The following is a 13,933-nucleotide window of genomic DNA, read 5'->3' as shown; positions in this document are numbered from 1 at the left end:
ACTTGGCCAACACCACAGAAATAATTAAGGCAAAAAATCATTGTGCTAAAATCAAGTTACATAGTCATCAAGATCTCCCCACAAAGTACACATTAATTACACAGAGGAAAATAGTAACTTAATATAATTAAGAAACCTGGCAAACACCACCTTAACTAATGAGGGGTAACCTTATCATCAGATGAGACATATCAACATCATGCACCTCCTGACATGATGCACCGAGAAAGGCCCATCATTACTTCTGTGCATTCTTGCCAAAAATGCATCACCTGCAATCCCTATCAAAACCTTAGCAAATTATTTTGTGGATACCAACAGACTAATTCTAAAGTTTATGTGGAGAGGAAAAAGACCTAGCATAGCCAACACAACCCTGAAGAACTACAAAGTTAAAGGACAGACACTATATCTAACCTCAAGATTCATAAAGCTAGGGTAATCCAAATAGTGTGCTATTGGAAAAAAAAAAAAAAAAAGAGAGAGACAAACAGGTCAAAAGAACAGAATACAGAGCCTAGAAATAGACCCCCCCCCCCCCACCAATCCCCCACATAAATACAGTCAACTGATCTTTGGGTCAAGGGAGCAAAGGCAACACAGTGGAGCAAGGACAGTCTCTTCAACAAATGGTGTCAGAACAAATGGACATCCATATGCAAAAACAAAAACAAAAAAACCCTGAATCTAGACACAAGACCTCACACTCTTCACAAAAATTAACTCAAGATGGATCACAGACTTAAATGTAAACTGCAGAACTATAAAACTCTTACAAGCTAAACACCAAAGAAAACCTAAATGACCTCAAGTATGGCAATGACTTTAGATAGGACACCAAAGGCACAATGACACTCTGTAAAAGACACTCTGTAAAAGACACTGTCAAAAGAATGAGAAGACAAGCTATAGACTGGGAGAAAATATTTGCAAGACACATATCATAAAGGCCTGTTATCTAAATTATACAAAGAATTCTTAAAACTCAAAAATATAAAAACAACCAATCCAATTAGAAAATGGGCCAAAGACCTCAAGAGACACCTCACCAGAAAAAATAGCAAGTGAGCATATAAAAAGATGTCCCACATGGTACATCACTAAGGAAATGCAACCTACAACGAGATATCACTATACACCTATGAGAATGGCCAAAATCTAGCACACTGACAACATAATACCAATTGTTGAGGAGGATATGGAGCAACAAGAACTCTCACTCACTGATGGTGGGAAAACAAAATGGGATAGCCACTTTGGAAACAGTAGTCAGTTTTTTACAAAACGAAACATACTCAGTGGCTCAGTTGGCTGAGCATCCGACTTGTTTTCAGCTCAGGTCGGGATCCCAGGGTCATGGGATCCAGCCCTGAGTTGAGTTCTGTGCTGAGCGTGGAGCCTACTTGAGGTTCTCGCTCTCCCTGTGTCTGTCTGTCTGTCTGTCTCTCCTCCTCTGTCCCTCTCCCCTACTCGTGCACCCACCTTCACGTGCTCTCTCCCCAAAATAAAAAAACAAAAAACTAAACATACTCTTAAGATATATTCCAGGGGCGCCTGGGTGGCTCAGTCGGTTAAGCGTCCGACTTCAGCTCAGGTCACAATCTCGCAGTCTGCGAGTTCGAGCCCCGCGTCGGGCTCTGGGCTGATGGCTCAGAGCCTGGAGCCTGCTTCGGATTCTGTGTCTCCCTGTCTCTCTGCCCCTCCCCTTGTTCATGCTCTGTCTCTGTCTCAAAAATAAATAAACGTTAAAAAAAAAAATTAAAAAAAAAAAGATATATTCCAGCAATTGTGCTCCTTGGTATTTAGGAGTTGAAAGCGTATACCCACCAACCCCCCCCACCACACACACACACAAAACCCTGCACACAACATTAACAGTTTTATTCATGATTGCCAAAACTTGGCAGCAACCAAGATGTCCTTCAGTATGTGAATGCACAAATAATCTGTGGTACCATCCAGACAATGGAATATTATTCAGCACTAAAAACAAACAAGCTATCAGGCTATATGAAGACATGGAGGAAACTTAAATGCCTATTACTAAGTGAAAGAAGCCAATCTGGAAAGGCTACATTCCATATGATTCCAACCAAATGACATTCTGGGAAAGACTAAACAATGGAGACAATAAAAAGAGCAGTGATTGCTAGGGGTCAGAGGGGAGAAAGGGAGGCAGAGCACAGAAGATTTTTAAGGAAATGAAATTACTCTGTTTGATACTATAATGGAGGATACATACATGTCATAAATTTGTCCAAACCCACAGACTGTACAACATCTAATGTGAACTATGGACTCTGGGTTATAATGATGTACCCATGTGGGTTCATCAATTTTAACAAATGGATTGCTCAGGTGGAAAATGCTGATAATAAGAGACTGTACATGTGTGGAGACTGGGAATATATGGGAAATCTCTATCTTTCTCTCATTTTTGCTGCAAACCTGAAAACCACTCTAAAAAAAAGTTACGCTTACGGGGGGGGGGGGGGGGAGCATCACCTGGATTTAATCATGAGTTAATAGACAAATTTAAACATTCTAAAACAGGACCAACCATTTTTCAAACTAATCAGGGTCAAGAAAGATAAGGAGATTGAGAAACTGTCCCAGACTGGAAGAAATTACAGAAGCGTGACAACTAAATGCAATATGGGATCCTGAATTGAACGGGTGGACCAGAGAAAGGGTGTTAGTGGGACAATTAGTGGAATGTAAATAAACTGTAGATTAAGCACACTAATCACTGTTAGTTTCTTAGTTTTGAACACTGTACTACAGTTATTTAAAATGTTAATAACATTTGAGGAGACTAGGTTAAAGTTTTTACTTTTTAAAAGTCAAATTATTTCAGTGATGCACTTCAAGAACAACAGAAAGAAAGCCAAATTATTCCAAAATAAAAACTTTAATTTAAAAATAAATACAGAGTACAGATTAGCTAATAAATGCCACTATATAAATGCATAAACTAAACCAGAGATCAGCCAACTTTTTCTGTAAAGAGCAGAACACTAAATAGTTCATTTAGGCTTTGTGGGCCTAAGTCTTTATCAAAACTACTCATCTCTGACATCTTAGCACAAAGCAGCCACAGACAGTAAAAGTACCAATCACACCAAGAAGGAATGGATTTAGCCCGTAGGCTATAGTTTGCTGACTCTGCAATGAAACACAGCAATTTTTTAAAGAATACGGTATAGTTTAACATAGTATCATACATAATAGTTATTCTTTCTTAAATAAATGTAATCAAACTTCTTCCAGATTTATCAAATGAAATAAAAATCTCTTCTATTACATATCATTTTCAAAATTCTTTCTCATACACTGTTGTTCTGTTGGTTATGTGCATAGGACCATTAAAAGGAGATACTTAATATTTTAGTAAAGATCAGAGCTACATTTCCTATTAATAGTTCTAGCACAGAATGAGCTAAATAAAGGATGTACTCAAATAAATAACCTTCCTCTCACCTCAAAATAAACTTAGTTCAGCATAAAAACAAAAAAGCAAAAACAAAAAACAAAATATATATATATATGCATTTGGAGCCCTCAATTTTCAAATCTAACTTTACCTAGAATTTCAGTGTCAAAATATTTTTAAAATGCTTAAAACCTTCTTCCTCCCCTTACTATACTTTAAAACAATTTAAACTGCTTCTAGTTATATTTCACAGATCAGTCTTTGAACATATTTTCTAACTGATTTGGCATTATCTAATCATTCATCAGGTAATTTCAGAAAATCTAGCTATTCAAGAATCAAGGCATAAAATGAGTAAAATCATCTAGCTTGGGATCTGTATATGATTTCTTTAATTTGACAGCTTATCAACTTTAGATAAAATGGAAGAGTTGATTATCTAGTTTAAGAGGTATACATTTTATAAATAATCTAAAAAGTAAAAATAAGGTACAAATTTCCAGTTATAAAATACATAAGTCATGGAGATGTAATGTACGACATGATGACTATAGCTAATATACTGTATTATTGCCTATTTCAAAGATCTTAGAAGTCCTCATCACAAGAAAAAAAAATCTGTAACTATGTATGGCAATGGATGTTAAGTAGACTTACTGTGGTGATCGTTTCACAATACATAAACATCAAATCATTATGTTATACATCTGGAACTAATATAATGTTATATGTCAAATATATCAATAAAAAACATGAAAATACCTTTATTAAAGGCTGTCAGGTTTAGTCACATGATTTTCAAACCTCACTAAATTAATTCAGAAAGAACTACCAAATTTGGAAACTAGAAAGAAATAAACGTTAGATTTTTTTACCCGAGAGTTAGCACAAGTAAGACCAAAGGCGGCATGACTGAAAAACTGAAATAACACAAATGACATGGTAAGTGATATAATAAACACATCTCAACATTAGACATTTTTAAAAGGTCAAGGGCCTGGGCTAATTGTAATTAGCCTGCATGGGTTATTTTTATCACACTGCCTCGCCAAGACCCATGGGAATGCCTGCCCAGAGTTCAGGAGTTTCCTCACTACAGAGCCGGATAATATTGAAGACAATCAATCAGAGTGACAGCATTCACAGAGCGCAGGCCCAGACCAGTGGAGGCCATCAAGTGGTCACAACTTACCCCAACGTGTTGCCTGCCAGCCTGCCCAGAGTCTCAGAACCTGAGAGAAACCATGGGGAATCACTTGTCCTCCCAGGCCTGGATGTCCTCCCTGCTCCCGAGTTGCTGTTCAACTTCGACCTGGGGAGGGGAAAAAACAAAAACAAAAATGGGAGGTAGAACAGCTACAGAACAGTTCCAAACTGCCTAGGCACAAGCCTGGGTTTCCCAGCCTCACTACCCTGGCAGTGACTGTGCTCAAATACCAACCCCACAAATTCTCCCACTGCTCCTCCTGGAATGTATACTTCACATCAAAGAGCAAGCCTAACAAATCACAGGCTCCTGGCAATCTAGCACTCACTCCTGGTTGAAAGTGTTTTCATGGTTTAACTGCAAATGAATTGTTCTTTAGATTTTTTAAAGGAATCATGCTTTCCTTAGAGGCAGTCAACTGAAATTCATCATACATTATCCAGTAACTCTTTTAATATATCATTTATAAAGACTACAATTTTAAACACCATTGTCAATCTCAAATTGAGTTACTGGATTTGGAAATATTAAAAAGGAAAAAACACGGAGTGCCAGTGCTCAATTGGTACAGCGTGCGACTCAGTCTTGGGGTCATGAGTTCAAACCCCACGTTAGGTGTAGAGATTACTTAAAAATCTTAAAAAAAAAAAAAAAAGGATCTAAAAAGTCATTTCAATCAAAGAACAGATCTGATTTGGGACCTACCACATACATAAATCATTCTTCTGGTAACAAATTTCTGTTAAGTGATCTACTCTTCTGCTATTTTTAATGCTAATATTTTAGCTATAAATCACCACTTGCAGAAAAATTAAAATCAAACTACAAAATAACCAGTTCACTATTTTAAGTCCCTCATTTTCTACAATGCTTTTTTCTTAAACTTGAGGGCTATCAGAATCAAAACACAGGTTTAATATAATATCTTTTAAGAGCTAAATACTTACTAAATGCAAAGGGCATAATGTCTTACCCATCGTTATTATCAGGTTTGCCTAATTCCAATCTGTCTGGCTGTACTGAAAAACCGATCCTGCAAACTCTACCATCCTGAAAGTAAAAAAAAAAAAAAAAAAAAAAAAAAAATAGAAGAAATGGCCCAAGTAAAAATGTGTATTAAAATATGAATTTATTCAATAAACAGATTATGTCCCCATCACTGTCAATTCATAAGACAACATATAAGCTCCTTTCCAGAAGGCACTCACACCTGACGTGCGCAAGTATGTGTTACATACATGATCAGGATAGCAGCAAAAATAAGGTAAAGTATCCCAATCTAACAGAATTCAGAGTAAGTAAATGACTGAATATCAGGAACTTCTCCATTCTGTTACTAACTAGTTTCAAGCTGTAGTAAATCATTTAAGCTTTCTCTGAGCCAGAGAATGTACACAATAAGGAAATAGAACTGGGTGATCTCTGAAATAACTCTTGCAAGAACCTTCTATTTTAAAAACAGAAAATTTTCTGGCTTAAAAGGAAGACACATGATAATGCACAATTGTTATTTTAACTGTTCCTTTTCATTTCTGTATCTTACAGTAAACGATTTACCTCAAGAAGAAAGGCAGCATGATTTGGTCCTACCACACACTGTTTGATAGTAGCCTGTTCCAATACATTCAAAGGGGGATGGCTAGGGAATAAAAAAGAAAGACAAAGAAAAATAATTTTTTAAATGGCAAACACATTCTAGGGTTGGTTGGTTGTTTGGTTTTTATCCAATTAACCAAAGGAAAAGATAGCTGGCAAAACTTGTTTCTAAAAATTATTATTTACATATCTTAAAGCAATATTGAAAAATAATAATTGTGATATCCTCATAGTTACTGTATGTCCTTGGTATGCCAGACTTTTAAAAAAATCAGTATGAATAGAACCTATAATTCAAATGAAACGAATTAATAAAAGTTGATAGCTTACAATATTCTTAGTAGCTTCTACCTAAATGAGTTCTTTTTCCTAGTTAAGAAAAATAGTTTTCAGAAAATTTAAAATACCTTAAAACTATTACCTGTTTAAGTTGTATTTGTTCAGTTTCTCTGAAACTTCCCGTAACCTTTAAAAACAAAACAAAAGGAGAATAAACTACATGTACCAATTATTTTTAAACAAAAATAGTTCTGATAGGTACTCGTATCATTATTTGGTGATTTCTAATAGTAGCACACAAAGAAATTTGCTATGGCAAGAATGTTTTCATATTGTCTTTGACTTCTGTCCCAAGAAAAGAGTCACAAGTCAACTCTACAATTCCCTCATTTCCCTACAATTCCTACTTTCCCTCACTGCCCCATTAGCAACTTCAATAATAACAACATTAATCCCTTTTTTTTTTTTAATTTTTTTTTCCACGTTTATTTATTTTTGGGACAGAGAGAGACAGAGCATGAACGGGGGAGGGGCAGAGAGAGAGGGAGACACAGAATCGGAAACAGGCTCCAGGCTCTGAGCCATCAGCCCAGAGCCCGACGCGGGGCTCGAACTCACGGACCGCGAGATCGTGACCTGGCTGAAGTCGGACGCTTAACCGACTGCGCCACCCAGGCGCCCCAACATTAATCCCTTTTCACAGATGAGGAAACTGAGGCTCCTAGCATTTATAATACAAAAAGTGGCAGTAAAGCTGGTTCTTGAAGCAACACCAGTGGAAAGCCAGTTTTTAAACACGGTGTGCTACACATGTCAAAAGAGATTCTTGCATATCTCTTTGTACATGTATACCATGGAATGAAAATATGGAGGAGCAAAGATCTATTAAGAATTTAACATAATGGGACAGAAAAAGCATGAAAGCCTAACTTACTTAAGACACAGTCTCAAGTTCCTGAAGGACCTTCTGATGCAAAACTGTACAAATTAAAACCTCCACGTCATCTATAAAACACGAATAACACCTCCTCCCATTTCTTTTGCTTTTTAATATTTCAAGTTATTATTTAAATTTTAGTTAATATATAGTATAATACTGGTTTCAGGAGTAGAATGTAGTGATTCATCACTTACACCGAAAACTCAATGTTCATTACAGCAAGTGCCCTCCTTAATACTCATCACCCATTTCGCCTATCTCCTCCCTCCATCAACCCTCAGTTTGTTCTCTATAGTTAAGAGTCTCTTATGGTTTGTCTCCCCACCGCCTTTTGTTTCCCTTCCCCCATGTTCATCTGTTTTGTTACTTAAATTCCACATATGAGTGAAATCATATGGTACTGGTCTTTCCCTGACTGATTCATTTCACTTAGCATAATACACTCTGAGTAGCTCCATCCATGTCATTCAAATGGCGAGATTTCATTCTTCTTGATGGTTGCATATTACTCCACTGCACATATATACCACTTCTTTAGCCATTCATCGATGGACATTTGGGTTTTTCCCATAATTTGGTTAATGCTGATAATGTCATAAACACTGGGGTGCACATACGCCTCCATCATTTCCAAGAGTGTCAAGTATGCTTCGAAAAATCTCAAAGGGCTAAATAACTAAAGACATTAACTCATGTTATCTATTATGATTTTGCAGTTTCTCTCAAGGAAACAGTCTTGAATATAAAATATTATAATACTAATTTAAACTAGGCACTTTTGTCAACTTCTATAACCAAAACAACTGCTTGGTGTTTGAAACTTTTTCATAAATAATTCTCTTTAAAAACAATTTTAGAAAGCAATAGAAAAAAATTAAAACATTAAGAAACTCCATGAATTTTGCATTCTAACAAGTGACAAAAATACACAACTTCAAATTTCAATAATTTGTACTGACAGGTGAGAGTGGTATACATACTCCAAAAATACATCATAGCTTAAAGCCAGTTCAGGATTAAAAAGCTGCCACAAACCATATTATATGGGCAAATAATATGTCGGTAAGAGATTCTAGTAGGACCCAGCTGTCTCTCCACTTTACTTTATCCTATAAATTCTATTCTCTGTTTAATGATGAGGAAAATCTTTCAAACGCTAACATATATACAGTTACTTTCCAATTCTGAAGCTTAATCCTAAGCAAGAATTACTTTCAGACGATGCCATACTTAACTTCTCTCCCACTCACTGGTGACTTTATTCTCACTCCCAAAGAACAGCACTTGACCATGTGTGAATTGGCCCCAAAGAAAATACATTTTCATTTTTGTTGCCTACCGTTGCATTTACTTTCATTAACAAAATGTGTTTTCCTTGTCCAGTCAAGTCAAGCCTTTTCACCAAATCCCAGTTTGCTCATTTACAAGGCATGCTTCTTCTATGTTCCAAAAAAGATAAAATACCTTAAGAGTAAAGCATTATGAGATTCATGAGCTCTGAGAGAAGACCAACTAGAAAATGGGGATAAAATAAACTGGAAGGCTCTTTCAGAACCCCTGGAGCAAAGGGGCAGAGTTGGAGGGAAAAGGCTAAGAAAGGTTTTACTTCCTAAACAGTAGTGACACTTTGAGAAGGTATGTGTTTTCCTGCATACAAGTAAACCCATTTCAACCCCATTCCTTTTTCTTCAACCAACACTGAATGGACAACTTTCACAAAGTACACAGTTGTGGAGGAGAGAGAGAGAGGAGTTGGGGCAGATGAAATTTATCAAAGTCTTTTCAAACTGCGGAATAACTGATTTTAAAAATTAAATGCCGCTTTCATGGCATATTTCACGGCTCCAAATATTATTCCAGGTACACAGTACTTATAACACTAAATAAGCTTTGAGAACATAAAAACACTGAAAGTACTAAGTCAAGAACTCAACAGCAAATTTCAGGCCACTGAGGGGCTGGTTACTACTAATTTTCTAATCTTAAAAATCACAGTGGACTCCTTACCACATCTGAAATGTACACCATCTGTACTGGAAACAATGCCTACTGGATAGCAAGAAATCTGGGACTTACTCCCAGCTCATCTACTACTGACAGGGCTCATTTGAGTCTGTCAGGTTTCATGTTCTCACCCTGTAAGGGAAAATGTGGTTCTTTTCAGTCCTGGAATTCTTAAGAATGAAAAGCAAATACATGTATCAGTGGGGAATACATACATACAGTTTACATGAGAATAGCACCTACTGTCATATTCAATTGCATCTAACCCATCTGAAACTTTCATATACAAACTGATTTTACATGGACATTTAGGCTGTTTCCCCAAGTATCAAGTTTTTTAAGTTTCTTAAATTTAACCCCAAAATTTACAAAAAATTTATCATTCTTGCAAATATCAAGACTGTTACTAGTACTAAATTGGTCCCCTAAGCATAAATCCCAGATAATCATGACAAAGAAATCTACAAACAAACAAAAAAGGAGTATTGGGGTGCCTGGCTCAGTAGGTTAAGTGTCCGACTCCTGATTTCAGATCAGGTCATGATCGTGGGATTGAGCCCCCACTTCGGGCTCTGTGCTGACAACCCAGAGCCTGCTTGGGATTCTCTCTCCCTCTCTCTCTCTGCTCCTCCCCTGCTCATACTCTCTCTCTCAAAATAAATAAACATTAAAAAATACAATACAATACAATAAAATAAAAGGGTATTTAGTTCCCTCTTTTACATCATAGACTCCTCAGCGCACACACAAATCACAGAATCACCGCAGACCAAGGATCACATTCATGTACTAAGTTACTGAATGTCTATACATGATTATTAGGCACTCATCTACTTCAAAGGATCTTTCTCCAAAGGCTTACAATGCTTAAACTCATTAACTATATTCTCTCTTATAGCAACAAGACCAAAAAAATCTCCCTTGTTTTCAAAATAAAAGGAAAACTACCCTAGAACTCACCAAATTCCATTTCAGAATAAATCTTTACATGTGGTTGTGATGGAAAACAATTTTAAGAGCACCGCACAATATTACAAAATAACCTCATAACTCAACATTTAATCTCATTCAGGGACAGGCAGGAAAGCCTTTGTGAAGTGCCTGTAACACACAATGGATAGGCTAGCAATAAGCTCCCGACAATCCTTAGTACTCCTACACCAAAGATTTATTCTATATTCCAATTCAATAACCTATTTCATTCCTTTAAATTTATAGGCATTTTACAGATCCAAAGGCTGGAATTTTTTTCTTAAAGCACCAATGTAAGGTAACAGCAAACTGATGTTTAAAAAGAGACAAGAGGGGCGCCTGGGTGGCTCAGTTGGTCAAGTGTCCAAATCTCGATATACTGGCTTAAGTTGTGATTTCACCAGTCATGAGATCAAGCCCAGCACAGCCCCACTGTCAGGCTCTGTGCTAAGCATGGAGCCTGCTCGGGATTCTCTCTCTCCCCCTTCCTCTGCTCCTCCCCACACCATCCCTCCCCCCACTTGTGCGTGCATGAGGGCACACTCTCTCTCTCAAAATAAATATTTATTTTTTTTTAATGTTTTATTTATTTTTGAGAGAGAGCGTAAGCACAAGCAGGGCAGGGGCGGGTTGAACAGAGGATCCAAAACAGGCTCCATGCTGACAGCAAAGAGCCTGATGTAGGGCTCAAACTTGCAAACCTCAAGATCATGACCTGAGCTGAAGTCAGACACTTAACCGACTGAGCTGTTAAGGCACCCCAATAAATAAGCTTTTGAAAAAACAGACAAGAAATCAAAGTATAACCTACTAGACTCTAACATATTTCATTGCTGCCCTGAAAATCCCCTATAAATTCAATCTCCTTTTCCCCAAATGTAATATTCTAATTTCAAAGATAATTCATCTTCTCACTGAGCCTCAACTGGTAATAGCATCAATGCAGGCTCCTCCATTTTAGAATTCTCTATCTACCCGCCACATATCACACCTGCATGTTCAGACCTACATACCCCTACACTGTATGAAACCTGGTGGATTTCTAGCTGAATTTCTAAAACTAAAAAATGGTATATTTAGATCACAAAAAGGCTTCAATTCTCCAGGATGGAAAGATATTCCTGACACACCAGCTAGCTACTACAAGATGATGGCCTTCATAGATCTGCAGCTGTAAGACAGGCTACACCTTCCCATGTTTCATGTTTACCAGTAATTACCTTAATGGTGGAAAACTGACAAAATCTGCCACCAGTACATTTCCACCAGCATCACTCCTACTTGTTTCAGGACCAGCTCAAATATTACCTCCCCCATGAACTTTTCCTGACAGCCCTACTTTTCTTCCTACAGAAGTCAACAACTTCTCCCGAGCAAAGACAGGATAAACCAAGTCTTTCCCCACTCTTCCGCTTCTTCAGATACAGTTCCAACAGTGAAAAATATATAATAATACTTGTATATAATCCATTTCAGAAGAAGAAAAGGTTCCTGATCCTAATCTCAACAAAATTAACTCCCTAGGTCTTCCACCTCAAACTAAAGTTTAGTATATGTGCTGCCGAAGCGAGCACCCTCAAACTAAAGTTTAAAACAGGCAAGAGGGGCATCTGGGTGGCTCAGTCAGTTTTAGCATCTGACTTCGGCTCAGGTCATGATCTTGTGATTTATGGGTTTGAGTCCCATGTCAGGCTCTGTGTTGACAACAGCTCGGAGCCTGGAGCCTGGAGCCTGCTTTGGATTCTATGTCTCCCTCTCCCTCTCTCTCCCTCTCTCTCAAAAATAAATAAACTAAAAAAAAAAAATGGGCAAGAAAAGTGCAAATATACAGATTTCTTTTAGGACAGTTGCCCATATACCTCTTATAAGCAGACGAGTTAACATACAGAAAACATTTAATAACTCACCACTTAACCCAATAATCATTATTATCATACTGCCTTTAAAGTGACCTCACTCCAACCTTTACCTATCCATCCACAGAATAAAACTTTTGCATACCCTTATCATTTTATTTTGGAATAAATGGTTTAATAATCCATATAAAGAAACAACAGCCAACAGTAGTGTTTACCTACATCACTAAATCATACAATAAAAATCTGTGCTCAGATTATCTTCTTGTAGAAAAAGAAAACACTGTAGGAATATTGCTGGCATTTCTCCAGAAGAAAACTCCCTAAATCTTAAAGCCCAAAACTCAAGAAGCAATGAAATTACAGATAATTTTTAAGCAACTATGTTGCTAGACAGATGGTAGAGATAGGAGTCAAACTTAAGGCCTTTTCTGCTATATCACCCTGCACTTTTCTAAGTATAGGCACTCAGTCCTTAATTTTCACATTGTTCTTTTACACAACTATGGCATCATACTATATACACTGCCACCTCTGAAGTCTCTTTGCATGCCAGCTGCTCAACATTATCACTGACATCAAATTAAAGCTATCACATGGTGATCCCACCTGCCAGCCACTGTCACAGGGAGAAAAGGCTTTGTTTTGGGCAAAATTACCAAGGGCATTTTTACATCATCATTTAATTGTGCCAGCATCTAGTAAGCACACCCTCCCCCACCAGATAACTGAAAACCTGGTGCTGCCTTATTCAATCCAGTCCAGAGGGCATCCAACCCCAAAACCCCTTTTCACACAGTCCCAGAGCAAGGCAACAGGAAACCACCTAAGGCATGTTCCTAGGGAAGCTTCTTTAGGAGGTCTTGGGTGTAAGATGGAAGGGGTCAACAGAGTCTTCTCATCTACACTGTGGATTTGTTTTTCTAAAACCTTTCTTGCTACCCACCCACCCTGTGTTATGACTTAAATATTGGGAGCTACAGATACCCTGACCAACAGGATGGCAGGGAAGAACCTGGAAAGATTAGGGCTGCCTTGGCCCAAGCAAGAAGCACCAACACATTAGGGATGATTCTCTTATCTCTGTGATCATGAAAGACTTTTTCATTGTATGTCTGAAATTTTACTTCAAGACATTCAACTTCTGGATACATTTTTTTTTAAATCCATTTTGTACTGCTTCTAACTGAATTTAATTAACACTGCTCATGGGTTCCCCAGCTTCAGGATTTCCAAAATGGTGAATGGGAATGGGAAAGGATGAATAATAAGAGAAGCAATGTAGCTATTTGGACAACACACACATTCGGAAAAAAAAAAAAAATTACTATACTTCATTTTCACAGCAAAAATGTGAGGCCATAATCTTATATTAAATATAAACTAAATAAATTTAGCTCTATTAAAAACTCCTATTTTTGTCCTTAATTTTCCTCAGGTCACAGCTGACCACAGAAAACTTCAGAAAATTTAACACTAAGGAACCAAAGAGTAAGATTATGGTAAAGACCAAAGAGAAACTAAAAATTTACCAAAATACTTCAGGCTTCAAGAACACACAGACCATTAAGTTTATTTCTTTCTATCTCCTATGAAGGGTTTTCTCTGAAAGTACATCAGAATCCCTGGATACATGTTTTTCACCT

The 13,933-nt window shown here is 37.3% G+C and overlaps 1 protein-coding gene across 6 annotated transcripts in view; it reads right to left on the bottom strand.

Annotated features, from left to right (window-relative positions):
• The window catches only part of UBR5 (ubiquitin protein ligase E3 component n-recognin 5), a 137,982-nt gene that overhangs the window by 89,142 nt on the left and 34,907 nt on the right, over positions 1-13,933 (bottom strand). For 5 of the 6 annotated variants that reach the window (XM_030304081.1, XM_030304075.1, XM_030304077.1 and 2 more), the window contains exons 2-5: positions 6,658-6,702; positions 6,198-6,279; positions 5,614-5,690; positions 4,626-4,745 (exon numbers count right to left, since the gene is read on the bottom strand). In XM_030304081.1, the coding sequence (XP_030159941.1) occupies positions 4,626-4,745; positions 5,614-5,690; positions 6,198-6,279; positions 6,658-6,702 (324 nt within the window). Of the gene's footprint in view, positions 1-4,625; positions 4,746-5,613; positions 5,691-6,197; positions 6,280-6,657; positions 6,703-8,794; positions 8,910-13,933 lie in introns of those variants that run through there. The other variant, XM_030304080.1, reaches the window with a different exon arrangement.

This window comes from Lynx canadensis, chromosome F2 (genome assembly GCF_007474595.2).
Source record: "Lynx canadensis isolate LIC74 chromosome F2, mLynCan4.pri.v2, whole genome shotgun sequence".
In the NCBI taxonomy this organism is placed as follows: domain Eukaryota; kingdom Metazoa; phylum Chordata; class Mammalia; order Carnivora; family Felidae; genus Lynx; species Lynx canadensis.
The sequence above is the reverse complement of the archived record's forward strand: the minus strand, read 5'-3'. Positions and strand labels throughout refer to the sequence as shown.